The sequence below is a fragment of the Prenolepis imparis genome, unplaced genomic scaffold, assembly GCF_030444845.1.
Source record: "Prenolepis imparis isolate NDT839.2.m4 unplaced genomic scaffold, iyPreImpa1.0 SCAF_14, whole genome shotgun sequence".
Classification (NCBI taxonomy): domain Eukaryota; kingdom Metazoa; phylum Arthropoda; class Insecta; order Hymenoptera; family Formicidae; genus Prenolepis; species Prenolepis imparis.
This window is the reverse complement of record NW_028141172.1, coordinates 5,898,631-5,921,751: the sequence shown is the minus strand read 5'-3', so window position 1 is coordinate 5,921,751 and position 23,121 is coordinate 5,898,631. Positions and strand designations below refer to the sequence as shown.

General features: G+C 36.9%; 3 protein-coding genes across 4 annotated transcripts; 2 read left to right on the top strand and 1 right to left on the bottom strand.

Annotated features, from left to right (window-relative positions):
- Positions 1 to 85: 85 nt before the first annotated feature.
- On the bottom strand, positions 86 to 4,581 carry LOC145945048 (uncharacterized). Its single transcript, XM_083053864.1, has 8 exons — positions 4,392 to 4,581; positions 4,212 to 4,285; positions 3,811 to 4,051; positions 3,394 to 3,683; positions 2,607 to 2,952; positions 2,255 to 2,422; positions 1,944 to 2,111; positions 86 to 1,367 (listed from the first exon to the last, which is right to left on the bottom strand). Exons 3-8 carry the CDS (start codon positions 3,995 to 3,997, stop codon positions 379 to 381), a joined length of 2,148 nt encoding a protein of 715 aa, XP_082909990.1. The 5' UTR covers positions 3,998 to 4,051; positions 4,212 to 4,285; positions 4,392 to 4,581; the 3' UTR covers positions 86 to 378.
- Positions 4,582 to 4,716: 135 nt separating this feature from the next.
- On the top strand, positions 4,717 to 7,240 carry Rplp0 (ribosomal protein LP0). Its single transcript, XM_083053868.1, has 5 exons — positions 4,717 to 4,861; positions 5,356 to 5,451; positions 5,910 to 6,320; positions 6,420 to 6,764; positions 7,023 to 7,240. The coding sequence occupies exons 2-5, from the start codon at positions 5,398 to 5,400 to the stop codon at positions 7,167 to 7,169; spliced, it is 957 nt and encodes a 318-aa protein (XP_082909994.1). The 5' UTR covers positions 4,717 to 4,861; positions 5,356 to 5,397; the 3' UTR covers positions 7,170 to 7,240.
- Positions 7,241 to 8,156: 916 nt separating this feature from the next.
- On the top strand, positions 8,157 to 22,907 carry LOC145945715 (BAG domain-containing protein Samui-like). 2 transcript variants are annotated; one of them, XM_083054858.1, is made up of 3 exons: positions 8,157 to 8,444; positions 18,507 to 19,910; positions 20,213 to 22,907. In XM_083054858.1, exons 1-3 carry the CDS (start codon positions 8,265 to 8,267, stop codon positions 20,597 to 20,599), a joined length of 1,971 nt encoding a protein of 656 aa, XP_082910984.1. In that variant the 5' UTR covers positions 8,157 to 8,264; the 3' UTR covers positions 20,600 to 22,907. The 2 variants fall into 2 exon arrangements, with proteins under 2 accessions (XP_082910984.1, XP_082910985.1); XM_083054859.1 differs by lacking the exon at positions 8,157 to 8,444 and adding an exon at positions 14,617 to 15,318.
- The last annotated feature ends 214 nt before the right edge of the window (positions 22,908 to 23,121 follow it).

Sequence of the window (23,121 nt, the reverse complement as noted above, 5' to 3'; positions counted from 1 at the left end):
ATTTGGCATAAAGTTATAAGGCCATAAAGTGAATAATTTACGGGGTATTTTGTATTTTAATGCGACAATAATTTTACATAAACTATGAAATATCTCATAAAATATTCATTTCTCGATGATTTTACCTCAATACTTTTATGCACAGATAATAATGAGATGAATCAATTAACGTTAAAGAAAATACATAATTGTTCAAAAAAATATGTAATTATAGTTGCAAATTACATATTTTTCTTGTATACATATATTAAAACTTGAACGCTATTTTTCACTTAATTTTGATAAAAACAATCTTGCTGCAAGTACACGCATTTTATTACTATTGCGATAAGCATGTCGCATATTTTACTCCACTTCCTCGCGAACTCGAAGCGCCGATCAATATGGCTTCAGGGTCTCCGCGATTCTGCGTCTCCAATGTATGTCGCTTTGCTTCTTCCTAGAACTGTCCTGAGAATCCTTCGGTAATATCGTTATCTCCGAATCATCACCGTTTGCCGTGGAATTCAAACATCCCTCAGCCACTTGCTGCGTAGTGTGCTTCTTGATCGTAGAGACACAATTAGATTCTCGAAGAAAAACTATATCATTCTTCTTACAGACATTACAATTTTCTCCACCTTCGCGATTCTTTTCATCTCTTCTTTTCACAGTTTCGTCTTTGTCACGATTATTTTTCCCCTCTTCATCATTGCTCGCGATCTTCTCTTGGACGTTAGCCGCGGAATCTCTTCGCTCTTCTATCCCTCTCGGAAGAAGAGTAGACTCGATTCGTGAAGACGTAGCTGCGGTAGAACTGTGGTTCTCTTGCAACACGAGCTTATTGTTGGGATAAGAGTTCACCCTGGAATACCTATCCTTGAGGCAGCTGCGTACAAAATAATTGTGGCTGCTGGCGCTCTGCGGATATAATTTCTCTTCGATCCGACAGTTAATCACCACTGCCTCGGCGATCGGAATCGGCTCCGTATAGGTGAATGTCTTCTTGTCAGTCCTGTCCTCAAGCCGTCTGTTGATAGGCCCGTTGATCACCGGTACCGCGTTGCTTACCTCATTCGTAGTCCTTATTACAGGCGTGATATTACCCATGGAATCCAGCCGAGAGTTGATCTGATCGACGTGGGAACTCGGAAAGGTTGCGGTGACCTTTCCAGGACTTTTCGGCTGCGTTTTCCTCGGCTGCTTCGGTCTCGGTCTCGGTTGCTGATTGCTTTTTGTCGAACACCTTCGCGAGTCCGCTTCGACGAATGGCCTTTCGCGAGTTTCACAACCAAAATCTTCGGTATGATGGTGTCTGATGTGCCGATTCAGGTTGTCCTTCCGTCTGAATGGCGTCTGGCAATACTCGCAGGAGAACGGCTTCTCATCTGGAAGAAGATTACACAGATTAGCGAATTCGAAGATTCTCGCCGACAAGAATGTTCATCAGCGATGAGATTAAGTGTCTCATATAAGTACAGATTGAACTTGGTCCTATCGTTAATTTCGCATGATATTTAAGACTACTGGATCCTCACCGCGGCTGTGTTAGATGTCAGAGGCGAGAAAGCACACGCTGAAAATTCTTAGATGCCATTTTTAAATGAAAAATACCTTTTAAAATACCTCGAAAACTATTCTTTTCCCTTGACAGTCAATCAACAACCGTAAAATGATCGTGATATCAGACTTTGCCATGCGGAATGACTGCGCATGTGCAAAGACTAGACGAACTGGGTCTCATATTATAGTCATTTTACAGCTGTTGATTGATTATAAAGGAAAAAGGATAGTTTTCGAAGTATTTTAAGAGTGTGCTAAAGCCATCTAAAGTACTTTTTCATCGAAATATCTTTTTATTTCGATTTATCGAAATAGCATCTAAACATTTTTAGCGTGTATTTTCTCGCCTCTGACGTCACAATTTCGACATGGTCGGTGAGGAGCAGGGAGCCTTAACGCACCTGAATGCACGGTTAAGTGTCGTCTCAATTCGCTCTTCGACAGGAACACTTTATTACAATGGGCGCAAGAGAACGGCCTCTCCTTCTCGTGAGTCCGTTTGTGTCGTTTCAGCAGAAATCGGTCCTTGAAACTCTTGCTACACTCGTCGCACTTATATGGTCGTTCGCCTATGATAGTAATCATCAACTTATTTTTCTTATTTGCAGATTCTTTAGAAAATCGAACTTTTTATCGTATTTTCTAAGATTTAGAAAAATAAGATGTATCTAAACTATAATTCGGCGAAAAACAAGATTTCTTTTCCGCTTACTTGTATGCGTTCGCGTGTGACGTTTCAGATTAGTTAATATGCGGAAAGTTTTATCACAGGACTTGCAGTTATACGTCGATGTTGCATTGTGCATATTTAAATGATTCTTTAAATCATCTCGTTTACTATATCGTTTGTCGCATTCAGAACATTTAAACTGCTTCTCCTCTAAAATATTTAAATTATATCACACAAATGTGTACAGATCATTTTCTTATAATTCTTAAAAAAAGCTTATAATTTTTATAACTTTCCTACACTCTAATTTTCATTTATTTTAATTATTTAATATTAATATATTATACATCACTGAGAGAGAGAAAGTAAAAGTTGAATTTCAAAGTATGCTTACTGTGGGAAAGCATGTGCCTATTGAGTTTGTTCCGCTGAGGAAAAGCCTTTCCACATTGATTACACTTGTGCGGTTTGTATCCTTTATGAACCCTCTCATGATATTCGAAGTGAGAGCGTTTAACAAAGCCCTTATCACAGAAGGTACATTGGTACGGCTTAACGCCTGTCACACATGCGTCATGATAGCACTTGCCCTTCTTGTTATGAAAGATCTTACTGCATACATTACACTTATATTTTTCCGGGTTGCCCGGCACTATTGTTATATGACTGCGATCGCGGCACTTGACATTTTTATTCTTCTCCACAGTCTCCTCATCGAGTTTTTCTTCCGCCTGATTGCTCTGAAAAAAAACAAATATTTTCAGCTAACAATCATTACTTTCTTTCATCAATAATTGTTCCTCAATCTTAGTTCTTAATTATTAATATATAGTAATATATAGTAATGGAATTTAAAAGATTAGTACTTTTTAAAATACTTCTTATCAAATCAATGTAATAATAAAATTGGACATTATATATATATATATATATATATATATATATATAGACACACACACACACAGTCTCATTTTCTAAAATATGCTCAAATATATAAAAAATCTCGTGTTTTAAAAAACAATATTTCGAACAAAAATTATTTGGATTTAAGCGGAAAAAGAGGTTGACAATTTTGAATTTTAACTCATCATTTTTCAAGGCCATTTTAAATGTCAACCTAGTTTTTTGTTTAATGGAACCATATAAATATATATAAATTTCCTTAAAATCTGTTTTCTTACACGAGGAGTTTGCAAACTTGCAGAATTGTGTGAATCATTTCCATAAGTGTATAGCTCGTTAGAATCATTATTGGCAATTGTATCATTTGAAGCAGACTTATAGATTCCTTCTTTCTCCAAAGTGACATTATCATAATGAAGATTTGATGATGTGCGTTCAACAGAAGTGGAGTCTTGGCTCTCCTTGGATTTAGAATCCTTGTTAATAACAAGTTCTAATGGCAATATAATCTCCTCACTAGACGATTTGTGTGTATCATTTGAATCCCTATTCACGGAACTTAGTTTTTCTACAATATATCAAACTTATTACTATAGGATACAAAAAAAAGAAATGAATAAAAAACAAATTCAGATTAGAAAGTCTGGCAAAGATAAAACTCCAGAAAAAACATATATCTAAGTAATCTTGAGTGCCTTGAGCATGATGTTCAGCTTGGCAGATTTTACAACCATGCTCCTCGTATAACAAGCACATTCGACATTTGCTATGACCGCAAGTATCCTTCACAAGTCTCGAGGAAGATGCATTTGTAAGTTGTCCACAATTTGGACATTCTTCGCTCATTATAGCGCATATTCTGAATTCCTTGGGATATAGCATACTCTGTTCTATGCATACTATTCAGAAGCTTGTATATTCCTTAATTATGTAAATCTAAAAAGAAAAAAGAAAATTATTACATCAAATAATTTGCGCATATAAAAGAATGCAATAAAATGAATTACAAGTCTAATAATAGTAAACAATGGATATGTAACAATCTAATTAAAGAGCAATTTTTTAACTTCACAAAGCCAATCCAAATCTTCCTTACACATTCCCATTGATGTTAAAATATTAACAGACAAAAGTAATAAGTCACATTGTTCCACTTCTCCGATCATGTTCCTGAAAAAATTTTACCAGCTATTTATTTATTATATGAATATTGTGTATATTTATGCTTTATTTACACATTATTTTTTTTTTTAATATCAAATTAATTAATATTTACTTTTATATATATTACACGTAATATTTTAATATTTTATTTATATTTGTATTTCATAATTGAATTATAGAGCCTAAGCTTCCAAAAGCGCAGATTACTTTAACAAATTTTGTTATTCTACAACATCGCATATCGCATCTCTTTGTCGGCTACGGAAGATAAGTCGGAGTCGGACTTGCTACTCCCCCCACCCTTCTCCGTCACGTGCAGTGATGCCAATTTCAGGGGCGAGCCGTGAGCGGCGGCGGGTGGTGGGGGGAGAGGCGTGGTGGGGGCTGGTAGGTGCGCGCGCCGTTTCGTCACGTGTCCGCGTCACGTGGTAGCGTCACGTGGTTTGGGGTGCCCCCCACCACCACCTCTGCGCAGCCGCCAAACGCGCCTGACGCGTCCTCTGTACAAGTTGTTTGGCCACATGTCTAACCTATCTCAAGACTTCCGCTTTCTTTTTCGTCGCGGTGCTTTACGTTGCTAAGGTACGTCGAGGAAAGGTGCATCATTTTTCCAACATATTGTAAAATTTATATATTTCATATCCTGTTTTAAGGTCATCAAAGATATACTGCGTATATGTTTTATCATTATACATAAAAGTAAGCACAAAAATATGTGCGAGATAAATATTTAAACAGTGTTGTATGAGTTGAGAGGTTAATGAAACCATGTGGTTTTGGATAATTAAATATTCGTTTGTTTCTTGCTATGTGTACTATATATATTGAATTTCAAGAGATTTTTAGACACTCCTGTATCGCATTTGTTTAAATATATACTAAAGTAATGACGAGAAAATGCATCCTAAAAATTCGAGACGCCGTCTCCCCCCCTTCGTTTCTCCCCTTTACTCTTTTGCGGAACAGTCTTATTTTATACATGAATTTATTATTTGAACAAAATATTAATATCACTAGTTTTGTCGCTATATGTTGATATAATCTCAATTTTTATTTTTTTTTTTAATGATTTTCAGTCCTTAAATTTCCACAAGATATCCCTGTGCACGTGTTTCACGATGGGTAGGGAGGACAAAACAACATGGAAGTCAAATTACTTCACTAAACTTGTTGTAAGTACTTTTTTATATGCATTTGATTATTTTAATCTTGTACACTAAGCTCCAAAAATGTATTAATACAAAGTTATGTAAATATATAGATTACGATACAATAGATTATTTTCAAATGTATCAAGAGTAGGAAATATAATAATTTCTGGTGGCCAGTTTCATAAAAATGCAAACTACAATTTATGATGTTGCTTTATATATATATATATATATACATATATATATTGTATAATTTACATATATAACATAATCTAATTATTTTTTAATTCATGCAAGCCTTACACATTTGAATATATACGTATTAGAACTAGAAATATCTGAACTCACTAATGCGTCAAGATAATGATTGAATTATCGCGTGAAAATAATCTGAACTATGTACAAAAATAAACAACATACAATACACATGTATATAAAGTATAATAATTATAATAATTTTTCTTCTTTAAATATTTTAGCAACTATTGGACGATTTTCCCAAATGCTTTATTGTGGGCGCGGACAATGTTGGCTCGAAGCAAATGCAACAAATCCGTATGTCACTGCGTGGAAATGCAGTGGTACTGATGGGCAAAAATACCATGATGAGAAAAGCAATTCGTGGTCATATAGAACGTAACGCAGCACTGGAAAAGTTATTACCTCACATTCGTGGTAACGTTGGATTTGTCTTCACTCGAGGGGACTTGATCGAAGTAAGGGACAAATTGCTGGAGAATAAAGTACGCGCTCCTGCCAGGGCGGGAGCCATCGCGCCCTTAAGCGTTATCATCCCTGCCCAAAACACAGGACTCGGTCCTGAGAAGACCTCTTTCTTCCAAGCTTTGAGTATTCCGACCAAAATTTCCAAGGGTACTATTGAAATTATAGTAAGTATTAATTTAAAAATTCTCTGTTACATTTAATTCTCTTGAAATTTACTGTTTCGTGAGCTTTGTTGATATAACAATGTGAATATTATCTTTCAGAATGACGTACACATCCTCAAACCTGGTGACAAAGTGGGAGCTTCCGAAGCTACTCTCTTGAACATGTTAAACATTTCTCCATTTTCTTATGGATTGTTGGTCGAACAGGTGTATGATTCTGGTACCATTTTTGCACCTGAGATTCTAGACATCAAGCCTGAAGATCTTCGTGAGAAATTTATGGCCGGAGTCGCAAATTTGGCTGCAGTTTGTTTGTCAATCGGTTATCCTACGGTCGCCAGCGTACCGCACAGTATTGCCAACGGCTTCAAAAATCTGTTGGCTATTGCTGCTGTTACCGACGTCGAATTCGCGGAAGCTGCTACTATCAAGGAATACATCAAGGTATGATTTCGTACATGCATATATTATATCTTACATTTTTTCATTTTTCAATTACGAATAAAATGTTATGATGAAAACATTACGCGTCTAAAGATCTTGGATCCACGTGTCAGAGCTAGAAATAGCTGAACCCACTGATGCGTCAAGATCACAGTTGAAATATCGCGTGAAAACACGCAGTCTGAACATAATATGAACATAATATTTTTTCATACACAACTTGGTTGCATCTATTAAGAGCACTGGAATTATTTGTAGGATCCGAGCAAGTTTGCTGCTGCCACCACTGCTGTAGCAACTCCAGCTGCTGCAGCTGCCGACGTTGCTGCTGCAGAAAAGAAAGAAGAAAAGAAGGAGGAATCCGAGTCGGAAGACGATGACATGGGCTTTGGATTATTCGATTAAAGTACATTAATGTACATAATCATGAAAATATTTCTGACGAAATAAAAATTCGACTTTAAAATAATTAAAAAGTTTATATTCTTCATCGGCAATTACATTATTGACAACTATATAATTTAAACGTCCAATTTTTTCCATTACAATAGAGACTCGAATTTACTTTCACAATCGCTATTTTTTCTTTTGTGATGCTATGCTATTACTTTACAATTATGTAATTATGCAATCATATCATCTGACGAAATAAAAAGTCGACTAAAATAATTTAAAATTTTATATTCGTTATCGGCAATTACATTATTGACAACTAATTTAAACATCAAATTTTTTTCCATTACAATAGAGACTCGAATTTACTTTCACAATCGCTATTTTTTTCTTTTGTGATGCTATGCTATTACTTTACAATTGTGTAATTATGCAATCATACGTAGAACGAAGAAATAAAACTATGTATGCATACAAGGTGATTCAGAAATATTTGTACAAACTTTGAGGTTGAGTTCTCCACATATAAACAAGAAAAAAATGTCATATGCACATATGGATATAAATGCCTTCATGAGTTACAATCAAAAGATTACATTCAATAAGAAAAACTGATAGACTATATATTTATAATGACACGACTAATGTAACACGTCTTCTAGTTCAATTGTTTATCATTGCTAGAGATTCCGCAAAATCGAAAAGGTGGCAATCCTGATTATGACTATATATACTTGAAAAACTTTCAGTTCAACTTAGCAACGAATTAATTCGCGTATATCTGCTTTATTTAAATGGATAGCAACACAGAGAAGATTTTTCCGTATATAAGCATTAAAAACTATTCTGATTGACTAATTGAATGCTACTCTGTTAGATTTTCGAATAATCGTAATCTCGATAGCGAATAATCGAATAGAAAGCGCATGCGCCTTCTTTTGAACGCGCATGCGCGCTTGCTTATCGGCGCTGCGCGGCGTGCCGCACATTCAGTAACGCGCGAACCTTCATAAGAGGAGGGTGTGTGTTTAAACGTTTCTCATATCTGAGAAAAAGAGAAAGTGAATTGCGTTCTTCGCGTTGTTGAGAAATCATCTCGACGACAATATGTCGTTTTACTTTCGCGACTCTCCGAAATTCTCGGACCGGCTCCGCGGCATGAATGACGACGAGCTGCTGCGGGAGGTCAAGCAGAGGTTCAACGAGAACAACGAGGACGCATTTCCGCCGTCCGGTAGGCGCACCAGAGGTGACTCCTTCGATCGGCCTTTCCCACACTTTCCGAGAGTGAGTACGGTATTTATTATTCGCCCCGACCGTTTTTCCTTTACCCCTTTTTCCTTCTCCTCTCGCGCGCGCGTGCTTGGAATTCATGTTCGAACGTGCCTGTTCGCCTTTATTCTCTTTTATTCCTTTTCTTTTTGTTTTTTTCTTTTCCTCTTCATTTCCTTTTGCCTCTTTCTTTCGATCGCGAACGAAACGAATCTTCTAACTTAACATTCATTTTGTCCCATCATAGTTACCGATGAAGATCTTCAGCTTCTCATCCATTAACGGATGTTTGCGATCACATTTTTCATTTCCTCTGTCTGTTCATTGCTGTATGTTATGTATTAAATTTCTTGCAGTATATTTAATCCGCTCGCATATTGCGCGGAGCCATAATATCTTCTATCTCAAGGGTACTGAAGATACTCGAATACCAATATTGCAAAACGCTTTTACTCTTGCGTTTTTTTTTATTCTCACTTTTCTCACGGTTAAACAAATATGTGTGTACTTAAAAAGGGAAACCTCAGTTTTTGAAGTGTACAGTTGGAGAGCGAGATATAAACATTAATAAACAAACATCAACGTATTGATGTAAACATCGATGCAAGTACGTGAGAATGTTTTTGGCTGCGATACCGTGTTCGCGCGCGAAATTTAAATCGCGACGGACAAATCGGAGCGACGGAGTGAATTTTTTCCATATACAAGGTGTCCATTAATGATCGCTGCACCTCGTGTGCAGGATAAAATGGGTTAAACCTGCTCTACATTATTATCGAACACCCTGTATAATGCCGTTCTAAAATCGTTGCCGACGATCGTCTCGATGGGATCTCTTCGCTTTTTCTCCTGTTATTCTCGTCGTCGCGAGATTTTAAAAAACAATCCGCGATATATATACTTTTCGATGTTTTCGCGAGCGAGATACAGATCGAATTCGACTCGAATTTTTCTCTCTCTTTCTTTCATTTAATTAGAACCGAGTAAATGTGTCGTTATAATGGAGTTAATATCGATATACGCGAAAATTAAGATACTGAGAAATTAATTATTAAGAAATTAATGACACTGTCATTGTGATAGATCTACTTTAATATCTCATAGCAATAATCATCTTTCTAGAGGAAGATCACTTGATTATTATCAGTGTTTGCTGTTATCTAAATAAAATTATATAGATGATCATCTAGATGAAATTTTGGCGTTATCTTATCTTTATATAGATAATTAAAAAATGTATTATCTATATCTGCATCTTAGATAAAAAAAAGTGTTATCTTTACTAAATTATCTAAAATAATATTCAGATAATTTGATTTAGAGTTTCATAGCACATGAAAATATTTTAAGTATAGTAGAACTTGAGCAGTAAACGATAAAAACTTATAAATAAAAAACTATGAATATATTTTTATATCTCTTTTATAATTTCCATTTTTTTTATTTTACATTACATTTTTATTCATTTACATTTTTTAACTGTGTGTTTACATAAGCGATTTTAAAAATAATATTATCTGGAAGTTATCTAGATGAATCGTCATATAATTTTATCTTTTATCTAGATATATTTAAAACAAAATCATCTTCATCTTATCTAAGATGAATTTACATATTTTTATCTCATCTTTATCTAGCTAATTTTAAAATCATCTAAGCACAACACTGATTATTATCGAAGCGGTTGAAGAAACAAAGCTTCCCTTTTTTCCCCTTCCTCACTATATGTAATAAAGGAAGAAACGAATTTCTGATATTATCGTGAATGTCGCCGCAATGGAAATACACTGAGATCGTAGAGGCGCTTTCTGGACACCCCTTAACTTCAATATCCCACGCGAAAGGGCGGTTTTATCGTCATTCGTGAATAGGTCTGAGAAATAGCGTTCTGTCTAACTGGACCCTCCCGAGTTTCGACGGTACATATCGAGGGTAGGCCACCCCTATCGATCTCGGCTCTTGCTGAGAGAAGTAGCATATTTCCGACCCTACTACGTGTGTGTATATATATATATATATTTTTATATATGTATATATATATATATTTTTTTTTTTTCTGTATATGTATATATATTTTCTGAGTGCCTTAATGGTGAGAAATGCATCTCGTGACGTCGAAATTGTGTATTACAAAAATTTGTAAGCATTAAAATTTCACATAATAAGCGAGTCTAGTCTAGTCGCAAGTTTAAGCAAGTTAAATCTTTAGCAATTTTATGTATTCTCGCAAAGTTGTCCATCTCGATTTCTCTTTTTTTAAATATGTCTTTATCTCGTCTCTCGTATTTCTTGCCGCAATAATTATCGAAAAGTGGCTACTCAAGCGACTGAATTTATCAGTCAGTAGAAGATACCCGGTGATCGATAACCTTCACGACACAAGGTATGCTAATTGGCGCGCTGACAATGCGGAACAGGTGATTTGGTTATATGTACAGAGAGAGAGAGAGAGAGAGAGAGGGAGGGAGCGAGAGAGAAAGAGAAGTATGCCTCATTACGTAAAACGAATTGTTGTATCGTCAGTGCATATGTGTTGCGAAGAGATCTCTTCGTCATCTCCTCTTTAAGTCTTCTTTTATCCTGGCCCCGAAAGGAAGAATGATTCACCTAATGTTTGTCTGAAAATATGTGAAATATTTATATTTTAAGGAATTTTCGAAAATTTAACTCGAAACAAATTACAGAATATAGAAAAAATATGTCTTTTTATCAATTTTTCTCTTGTGCAGCTTTAAAAACAGAAAAGAAAGAGAGAGAGGTAACTTCTCGTAGAACGTTAGATGACTCAATAAAAAATTTTTTATTGATGAAAGTGATAAAGTGATAGTAATAGAAGAATGAGTCTACAAGGACGAAGAAATGTAGAATAAAATATTCGGTTTTTTTTTGTTTTTTTTTTGCGGATGAATCTGGAGGTTGTAAGACACGTGTGATTTTCGTGATCTTAATACAACTTGCAACAAAGTGCGTTGTCGTTCGAATCTACGCACAGCTGTATGTACAGTTGGCAATAGAGAGTTGCATTTACACACGTTAGCGTTATTTATACACGTTTAACGTATTAAACTTCGTCGCGTTACACAACGTGTCTTGCGTAACAAAAGAGCGCGATTGTCATTCGAACAGTTTAGCTTTACAATAAGATAATTTCTAACACTACCATCTTATAGAAATGGCTTCAAGTTGTATGTGTCATATCTCGAAAGGAATGGAAAAATCGGGAAAAATTATGAAAAAATTATAAATTGCATTTAAAAGTGACAGCAAAAATTTGATTGGTAATTTACGATGTGAATTAAAAGTTATTTTAATAACAAATAGAGAAGTGTTTTTATATAATTTTATATTGTAAAAATTATATATTATAGATAATATATTATAATTTTATCTTATAAATTTTATATTATATACATATATAAAACATTATTATGTATACACTCTTATGGAAACAATATTGTTAAACAGCAGAAAAGAAAACAAAATGTCAATTTGTTTGTAAAAATATTCAAGATGATTTATGCCAAATTTTGCTACCATTCACAGATAAGTTTTTGTAAATAATTAAAATATACTGGAATTTTTAGAGTTGTACGTTATTTTTGCTGTCGAAATATTTATATTTTTTTTAAGTTGCATATAAAGAGTATATTCGTGTCCAAAATTTTTAAAATTTTACCCTCCCTCGAGACTATTAGAAAATCGGAATTATTTTTATTTGAAAAGTATAATATTTTCAATTCAGTCAACTTTTTCCGAGAACTATACAGCTAATACAACTTTAATTTCTGATGCGAGAAGGGATATTGGGACAAGCGAAGAAATTAATTATTAATTTATAAATAGGAAGAAATAATTTTATCGAAGAAGATATTGAGTTAATTGAAGTATTTGTTAAGTGAAAAATTAAGTTCAAAGGCTTATCTAAAAATATAACGGATATAAAAAATCAATCACTTGTTAATCATACATCTACTAATATACAGAATGCAGCAATATGGCATTTTTCTTTTAATTTTTTAATAAATCATAATTTAATTTAAATTTAATCAATGGGCAAATAATTAAACCTAATGCACAAATTCAAATAAAATAATTATTAAATAAAATAAGTAAAATTATAAAATTTTTTAAATGCACATTAAAAAATAGTTTTTTTTAATTATATAAATTTGAATTCATGTTAAAAATATAAGAATATTAATATAATGAATAACGACACTCTTATATATGAGAGATATATTGCAATTATATTTACAATCATGTTCTAATTTTGCTATTTTAGCAAATGCTTTGAAAAAGAAGAATCGCAACTTCAATCGATGTGTGTAGTTTTGCATTTATTTATTTAATATTTCGTTTCTATCGTAAATTTTTAGAAAGATCGTTGTTATATCAATAATTTTTTCAACAACAATTACTCAACTTTTGCGTTATCGGTGTCATTAGAGATTCGGTTTCTGTTTCTTAATGGATTAACGAGCGAATTTCATGCTACGCGCCGCCTTCTCCCCCTCCTTTCTCTTTCTATATGAATACCCGACTTGGCTGACTCATGGCCACCTTCTCGCGGCTTATGCTCTTCTGGCACCGCTATCGATCATTGTAGATCATCGATCATCATTATCGATGATCCCGCGAACAATCAAACGAATGTAACGCGCGACACTTTTCGAAATCGACGTTTAATCTGTATATCTGGTGGTCTTTTAAAAAGGAAAACCGCCGTTTATTATAATCGCGATACTTTATATCATTTACTTTGCGATTAATATACCATATAAGTGTTAAACTCCATCAGGCTCGATCCAAATACCTAACAAGCTATAAGAGTGAGGAGATAAATGGATCACCATATGATCTAGATGTCGTTAGGGATTGCAATAGTACCACTCACTATAGATCTGTTCTTTATAGCTGAACTAATTGCACTAGTTTATCTTTTTTACTCCACATTGGAAAGAAAGAGATAAACTCTGAATTAGTATATGACTGTACTACAGTTATGGAACTTTTGAGGGACTTTTTGGTGAACGTCTCATTTCCAGAAACTTAATTAGCCAGCGTATTCGCCGGATTTGACCGCCCCCGATTTCTTCCTTTGAGTAATATTTGAAAGAACGTTTACATCAACAAATCAACGACCATTTCTCAGCGAAAGAACAATATCCGAGAAAAAAAAATGGGTTTAAACCCAAAAATCCTTAAAGATGTCATGGAAAATGCGCTTGAAAGAACCCGACTTTGCGAAGCTTAAAATGTCGTCACTTACATATACATATTACGTATAGATATAATATTTCACACTTGACTAAAAAAAATCCATTTTTTAAACTTTATTTTGTAAAAAAAAAAGTAAAAACAATTAACAAACAAAAAAGATATTAATGTTTAAAATCCCTTCGCGAATTATGCGCCAGCCTGTAATATACTATTACTACTATAGGATATCCAATGTAAATGCCATTTAGGGTTACGTTGTGAATATCGCGCCGAGTCATTTTCGTCGAACTCATTAATTTAACTCGCGCATAACTTCGCGATTCATTCATCGCTAATTTCGCTCTCTAGTCTAGTTTTCTTTAACCGGACGACCGATTTCCTCTGGAAAATATTCCGCCATATCGAACTCTGCTCGATTTGCGTGAGCGCGTTACGCGGAATATTCGACTGTAGTTACGAGTCCCTTCCACCTAAAAATATAGGTCACGTGTCTCTCCCTTCCCATCTCGCTTTTCGATCGTTCGAGAAGGGTCTGGTCGTTTCACCCACTTTCCTACTATTACTTTCTACTATTATTTCTCTGCGCTTCTTGCACTTTGCAGAATAAAAAGCAAATCACGTTTCCATAAGTCTGTTCTCTATAGCTGAACTGGCTGCATTAATTCAGAGTTTATCTATTTTACTCCACTTTGGAAGGAAAAAGTTTTATAAAAACAAAAAGCAACCATTTTTTTAAAGCGCCAAATTTAAAAAACAAACGTGCCAATTTAAAAAAAACGAAGATTCTCGTCGTTTCCTCGATAAAGAGCGAGAGGGGGGAGGGGAGATATGGAGAGAGAGAGTAAGTGCGAAAGAGAGATAGAGATTAAACGCGAGAAGATTCTAGCAAGTTCTCGCAGTCGCCTCCGCTCGCGCGCCGCGGCGGCGAGTCACGTGGTCACGCGACCCACACGTAATCGCGCATTTAAGTCATCCCGCGGCCCGCGCCTGCTGTCAGTCTCGCTGTTGTCCGCGTACGCGACGGTCGTATATGTGCGCGCGTGCATTGAAACGCAAACACGTGCGTCGTACGCATGTTTTCCTTCCTCGCAAGAGAGAGAGAGAAACAGGTCGACCTTGAAAAAGTATACCAGTGACGGCGAATGAGAAAGAGACGGCAACCAAGTGTATAGTGACTCGTCGCTTATGTAATCGCGACCGGAGGCAGAAGCGTGCGAGGAGGAGACGAAGAAAAGCCGAGATAGAGAAAAAAGAATAACTTGTGAGTGTCAGTTATTGCGAGAGAGAGAGAGAGAGAGAGAGAGAGAGAGAGAGAGAGAGAGAGAGAGAGAGAGAGAGAGAGAGAGAGAGAGAGAGAGAGAGAGAGAGAGAGAGAGAGAGAGAGAGAGAGAGAGAGAGAGAGAGAGAGAGAGAGAGAGAGAGAGAGAGAGAGAGAGAGAGAGAGAGTCCCGAGCAAACATATACTCCGATATTCGGAGAAAAAAAAAGGAAAAAAAAAATTAATTATTATATAGTACAAGCGAGAGAGAGAGAGAGAGAGAGAGTGCGCGTGTCACGAATCCAAAAGCGGACGCGGGCTCAAAAACAAGTCCAGAAAATGGACTCGCCTGTCATCATGGATGCAGCATCCAAATTTGGACGGGAGATCGATCTGGACCGCTCGTTCCTCGTAAGTGACGTTGTATCCATCTTTTTTTTTTCGTCCCCCTTATTTTCTTTGCGGCCGGAAACCACGAGAGGATGAAGGGTCGCGATCCGAAAGATGAAGGCGAGTAGTTGAGCGTCAGCTTGAATGTCAATTCAAGTTTCTTCATCGAGAAAGACTCGTTCGATCACTCGGTTAATCGTTGACCAGTACAAGTTACACGTCGCGAAGTAAATATTCCGCTATATCATGGATTAACTCTCGGCATCGCCACTTAAGGTCCCGATATATACAAAACTATATCGATAGCCAGCTTTATTCCGCTCTCGCTAACGTTCTCCTGCTCCTCCCAAAGATATATGTATATGTATATATCCTCCTCCCTTCCACCTCTTTCTCACTCTCTCTCTGTCTCACTCAGCTTATTGCTCCTCGCATTTCGCATCGAGATCGCGTGGAAATCAGAAATAGCATTTACGTGGAACGTGCCGTATTTTTCGCGGCGATAAAACGCGCAGTTCTCTTGAAAAAAAAACGAAAGAAAGAAAATCGATATATTACTGCGATTCTCGATTTCTTATTCGCGCCGCGAGAGGTTCGGAAAATTTAAATTATCGAGATAATAATCTCCGTCATAATGATTTTCCGAATAAATTAACATATATTAAATGTTATGAAATCATGCACATATATAAAAAGGAAAAAAAAAGAGATCGACATCGAGGAACTATATGGCGCGCGCGATCGCCAAAATATATAAGTACCTTAGTGACCGTGACGTCACGAACCCATTTAGGCGCCTGGTCATTATTAACGTGATCGATAACCGCTGACGCGATACGACGTACGTTACGTCGCGAGAGGCGCGGCGATTCCGCGTGTGACGTCATTTTGGCGTCTTATCATACATCCTTCGGAAGGGGGGCGAGGGGGAGGGAGAGAGGGGCTCGATCGCTCCAGATCACGGTTTCGTATACGTAAAGGGCGCAAACCACGCAATACACTGCCGTGTATAAAGTAGTGCTTGCTCTTTCTTCTTCCGCACATTCACGGATGACGTTTAACACTGCGGTTCTGGAACGCGTGACGAACAGTTCGTGTGCGTGGGTGTATTTGCGCGTGCTCCAACGAGACGAAGACGGAGAATGAGTAGAGAACAGGAGCGAGCACAATCGTCCCCCCACCTTTCCCTCCCCTTTCCCCCCTCCCCCGATCCACGTATGAAATCATCCGATGGAAATAAGAAATTTTTCCAGAAAAAAAAAAGAGAATTTTGTTAACCTTTAGAATTTTGTCTTGTCGAATATTCCTCAACATTTCCGAGATTTCTTAATTATTTTTAAATTATTTCCGATATTTTTGCTAGTTATTATATTTCTGATTATATTTCTAATTTACACAATTCTAATTCCTGATCTATTTCTAATTATATTTTTGATTTTATTCATTTAATGCGCTCATTACAGAACACAAATATGTAGAAATCCATGAAGAATTTATGGCAATTATACTACTGATAAAAATAGAAAGTTCAAACAAATTTTTTAATTTTATTTCTATAGGAAAAAATAAAAGATGTGAAATATTTACATAAACATTAATGTAAATTGTATTAAGCTGCTGCTTAACGAGAATTAATTATTAATAAAATAATTAATTATTTCTCTTTTCTTTAAAGTTTTTATTTCAAATAACGTGACGAATTTATATAATTTACATGAGAAATAAAAATTACCCCCATTTACATTTAGATTAAGAAATGTCAATACGACTATTTTGATTAATAAGAATGATTTCTCGAAAGTATATAAAGAAGTATTTTTCTCGATTTTATTTAATAACTATGTGGCAAATTTCTTGTAATGATTTTTATTATGTATATGATGAATAAATGAGACAGTAATTTTTGTTCACATTAATGAGCTATAACATATACTTCATATACGTGTCTTGTTTACACATGCACTTCCTCTTTCAACGTTTCTTTGAAAATGTAGATTAGGAAAGAGAAGAATAACCTTTTTTATAAATACACTGTAGTTTTGAATAAAAATATTAATCTTTAGCTTTTGTGCCAAATATGAAGCAACGATGAATAAAATTTTTAGGTCGATTTCAGAATTAAAGGCTGAAAAATCACTGAATGGCTAATTATGTATTGTAAAGTTCGCATATTTTGCGGTTGACAGGCGAAAAGAATCAACGTGGCAACGGCGGTGCGTGTTGTGAATTTTGTGAGTGCTGCCCAGTAACGTCGAGCCGGCAACGTCGTGCCGAAAATAGGAAAATCCGATTATCGGACGCGTGTATAAAACGCTCGTTTCCCGTTCTCCTCTCTTTCTCTACCTACTCCATTTTTCTCCTGCGACTGTGACTTTCTTATAATGTCCGTCCGCCGGTCCGCTAAGTGGAACGACGACGTGACCTCGATTCGTCTCAGGAGAAGGAGAAGGTGGAGAATTCGTCACCTCGTGCCCGATTACACGCAATTTCCCCTTCGACGCGCCCTTGCTCGCACTTGCTAGGCGGATCGAAAAGTACGATTGAATATCACGCGTATAATTGCCATCATTAATTCTCATATTAGTATGTCTCAATCTGGTAAAAGTTGGGATGTATAGAGTGCTTTTTAGCAACATACACAGACGGTGTAACACAGTATACGGTCGAGTGCTTTTGAAGTTGACACAAGTTAACACAAGAGGCTTATTTATATCTGAACTTTATAGCTGAACTGACTGCACTAATTCAGAGTTTATCTCTTTCCTTCTAATGTGGAGTAAAAAAGATAAACTCTAAACTAGTGCAACCAGTTCAACTATAAAGAATAGACCTAATCTAAAATGCTATGTTCAACTACGTCATCGTTTTGTGCCACTTCATAGATACCAACAGATACTGTGGGTTTGTTCTTTTTAGCTGAACTGATGTGCACTAGTTCACTTTCTTCTCTTTCCATCTAACACTTAAATATACATGTATATCTGTTTCATTTTCAGTATACACTAATGCAGAAATTCAGCTAAAAAAACAAGCCTTGTGCAACACTATGTCACACATGTATGACTATGTTCTGTTGGTGAAAAACATTCATATACAATGTCCAGCAACTGTATGTGAGTTGAGTGTGATATATATGAAAAAAAAAGTTTATCCTTGAGTTACTATTTCACACAAGTAATGACTTTGCGCAATTTTATCTGTTCTTGCAGGGTTTTCCGTTCGACGACGAGGCCGACGTCTTTGAGCGTCCACGAGGCGACGGCATCCGCGCGCACCTAGACGATCTCGCGGCGCGCCATCCCGAGCTCGCCGAGCACCTACGCGGTCCACCTTGGCCATTCGGTGGCTCTTTATTACGCGATCGTCGCCATCGGCGCCGCGGCTCTGGTGGTAGCAGCAACGACGGACAGCAACAGCAGCAATCCAGTCAACAGCATCAAGTGGACGAGGACGCGCGTAGCCAGGCAAGCGGTAGCAGCGCCGCAAGCGGCGCGAGCGCCGTTAGCTCACACAGCGGCGGCGAGCCAGATCTGACATCGTCGTCTGCGATACCGCAATACGGTCTACGCAACACGGTGGACATAGGCCAGCAACAGCGACGCCGCAACATGGAGACAAGTCCGGAGAAAAGCGAGCGCGGCCAACGATCGATGTCGGCGCCGCCGGAAAATCGGCAACAGCAACAACAGCAGCAACAATATGGCCAAGGTCAGCAGCAACCCGGTCAAGGACAAAGATTCGTGTCCCGAGTGGACATTACACCGCAGCATAATCAGCAACAGCGCGCCCAATCGCCTAGCAAACCAGCCAGCAACATCCGACAAATCCCTATCTTCGTAGAGGGCCGCGATGAGCCCGTGATATCGAAGCTCGTGACCGACGATACGCCGCCGCCTGCCTTTCATCATCCCCAACGGCAACAATCGCCACCGCAATTCCACAGACCGTCGCACTTTAATGAACACTTTAGCAAACAGCAGTGGCCGCCGCAACACTTTCAAAATGCATTCTACGAGCCGAGCTTTGAGCAGCCGCAGATGCGACGGCAGCAACCGCAATATCAACAGCACCATCAACAACAACCGCAATATCAACAACAACAGCATCAGCAACCTCAACAACAGCAACAACAGACTCAACAGCCGCAATATCAACAGCAACAGCAAGAAATACCAAAGTCTAAACCGCCGGTCCCAAAAGATCCTTTGGAGAAAGTCATGCAGGTACAAAAGGAAGTGGATAATCTGGCAGAGCAGGTGCGACGTTACGCCGGCGGCTCTCGACAAGACAAGGAGTACATTTACCTTGACGAGATGCTGACGCGCGAACTGCTTAAGCTGGACGACATCGAGACGGAAGGCCGAGAGAACGTACGGCAGACGCGTAAGAACACTATCAAGAGTATACAGGACAACATCAGCTTGCTAGAAACGAAAGCACCACTCCCTGACCAACAGCAGCAGCAATCTGTTACACGAGGGGGAGAGGAGTGTTCCGAAGAGAAGGAAAAACAAGTCTCGCAAATCCCTGGACTCATGGATATGGACGTGAAGCAGGAAAAGCAAGACAATGAGCCGATACCGCTTCCGCCCGCGCCATCATCACCAACGCAGGTGAGAAATCTTGAAACAAAAATGGTGTTAAAATTCAGATTGTCAGATTTTCCATTACCGATATACACAGATATCATTAGATCTGTTTGTTTTGACTGAACTGGCTGCACTAGTCAGAATCTATCTTTTTTGCTCGACATTAAAAGGAAAAAGATAAACTCTGATCTAGTGCAGCGAGTTCAGTCAAAACGAACAGACCTATACATACAGGTCTTGAAACTCTTATTTCTTATTACTTTTTCTATTGTAAATTATAATGAACTGTCCTATTAATTTGGCGCCTTGTCCTTTTTTTTTTGTAGAAAGTGGAATCTTCGGAAAATGAAAGCGCGGCTGTTGAATCCACGAATCAGAATACCGCTTTTCACCAGAACACCAAAATAGACGTCGAGGCGAAAAGCCAACAAAAAATAGAGAATCGCGCAGCAGAAAGTGCAGAGCAGCCCAGTGCTGCACCAATAGACGAAATGACAAAGCGCGTGGAAGAGACGAGCGACAGAAAAGATGACACGATGACGCAAAACAAGGATGCGACGCAGCAGGCGGAAGAAACGAAGGAGGTAAAAACGGAATCGCCAGGACAGAAGAAGGTAAAAAAAACGAAGAAGAAGGAGCGACAGCAGCAACAGCAACCGGTGTCCGAGCAAGCGATTCCGCTGCCACCGCCCTCGATGGAAGGCACGAAGTAGAAGTGTCGTGTAATACTCGACGAAAGAAAAATTGAGAGAGTTGCCATAATAAGAAGGAGAATGAAGGGATCGCAGAGAAAGACATCGAATAATTGCACCGCAAAGTGACTTTTTCTCTTCCGACAACTGCGTAAAGGCATTGTCAATGCTAGCGCGGCAGCTATCTTCTCTTTCTTCTTATTTTTTTTTTTTTTTTTTTTAATTTTATCTCATGCCAAGCTAGGATCAAACTAGTCGCGTGCGAGTCGTGCAATGAACGAATCCTGCGAGTTTCGCTCGTCATTGCCTTAGGATGAGGCCTTCTCTTTTTTATAGAACGGAATAAACGCGAGCAAACGTAAGTTTGCACGAAATTAGCTTCCTTGCACAAATGGAGTCTTTTGGAGTTTTCTAGAAACGGCTACGCGTATTCCGTTTATATTTTTTCAAAGAAGAAGTACATATATAGAAGAAGAAATCCGCCCAGAGCGAACAAAATATTTTTCTCTTTCGTCGAGATGACAGAGTTCTTCTAACTTATTTATCGTTTGCGGACTATGATGATGAACGATTACGAGATGGAAGACTTGATTTGCATGAGATGAACTCGAAATCGCGGGCCAAAGTCGCGCAGACGTTATTCTCTCGTCTAGACTAAAAAAGAAAGAATCAAAAGAGCTCCCAGAGCACGTGACTTCGGGGACATCTTATATATAGAAAGAGAAACGTAGTTCACTATAAAGAGAAGCGCGCTATATACTCATCCGTCAAGCAGACCAGGTTGCATCGTAGGCATTTATTTATTGAAAAAAATAACTTATATGATTCTACACGCATAGATCGCAGATTCTATACATAAATAAAATATGTATAATAGTATTCACGAATTTTAAAGGATTAGAAGAGATTGTATTTTATAAAAAAAATAACACATGTTCGATATATGATAAAAGAAAAAATTCTTCTTCCATCCTGTATATTCTTCGCGTTCCTCATCGCAAGTGTATAACGAATGACAGATTGGTCTGCTCGGTAAGTATATAATGGCCACGTTGTATTCGGTACAGTATTACGTGGAATGTGTACACGTAACGACAACGATAAGTTAATACTGATTTCTTATTGTACGCCTATTAATGATTAATAGGAACGCCTATCATTAATTTATTGTATGCCTGTCTGCGAGGTAATTTCATGTTCGCGAGTTGTATGTTTGTTGTTGACTCCTCTAAATAATATTGGCCGCATATTGCACACATTATTTAATGTTTCATCACCGCGACATGAAGTGTATATATACGTATTTCACTGAAGATATCAATTGTATATCATGCATATTGATTTCTTAAGAAGTTTTCTTCAAGTTTTAATTTTAAAATCACTGCGTAATTGAAAAAACAAATATTGATCATCTCAAAGATATCAGATATTTACAGTGTAAGTTTTTAAATTGTTAGAAAATTAACGAGAAATTTAAACAGTTTTCGAATCACGAATGATTGAAAATATAAATCTTATTTTAATTTGAGATTTACTTATATATCATCAAGATCCTAAGTAGCAAACTGACGTCATTAAACGTCAAAATGACGTACGCTTGCTACCTAGGATATTCAAGATTGAAAATTATCAAGCGAAATGAAGATAAAGGCATCGTGTCTTCGTGAAGAAGTTTGCCGCACGAATATCCAGATTTAGCATCCGTTTGGAATTCTCAGAGCGTGAGATGCGCGTGAGATGCTTGAGAAAAGTCAACTCGAAATGTCAGATATTCAAATTATGTTATATATAAGATCTAATCTTTATATATATAACTTAATATTCTAAAATCTAAAAAAAATGTCCTCAAGTCAGAATTTGACTACTACTCGACTTTTTATATTGATCGGCGATTTTATATTGAAATTTTTTTTTTTAATCGGCTGAGGTTTTTATTTAAAAAATAGCGAAATTATTCAGAAATATCAGTCATAACTCGTCTGTAAACAGTACATATAGAGTACATTGTGATTATGATATTTGGCCAAGATTAGAGCAGTGTCTAGATTCTAACTTGAGAGTCTCTAATTTCTCGTCTCTAAATTCTCGTTCATGGTGATGACACTTGTTCACCTCCGTCTTCTGTTCTCTCTCTTACATCTGCACCAATGTTATTTTCCAGATTGCCGGAAATTTTATATATTTTTCTGCTATATGAGATGTGTGAATGAGAGAGAGAGAGAAGTACGTGATAAAATACATATAAAATACATATATACATACGGCGAAAATGTGTGACTATTTTATGAGATTAATCAGAAAATGAAAATACAAAGTCTGCTCTATATCATTCCACTCTTTTTATTTCCCAAAAATCAGAAGCGATGCTTCAGCTAACTTCAAACAAATAATTTTAAATTTCGTGTAAAAAATAAATAATCTCCATACGTTGTTATCACACAACAATATGTTTTAACGATATTTTAAATCTCATATATTTTATTGTACTACAATTTATATCATCATTTTTCTTATTTTATTTTCTATTTTTTACTTCTTTATTT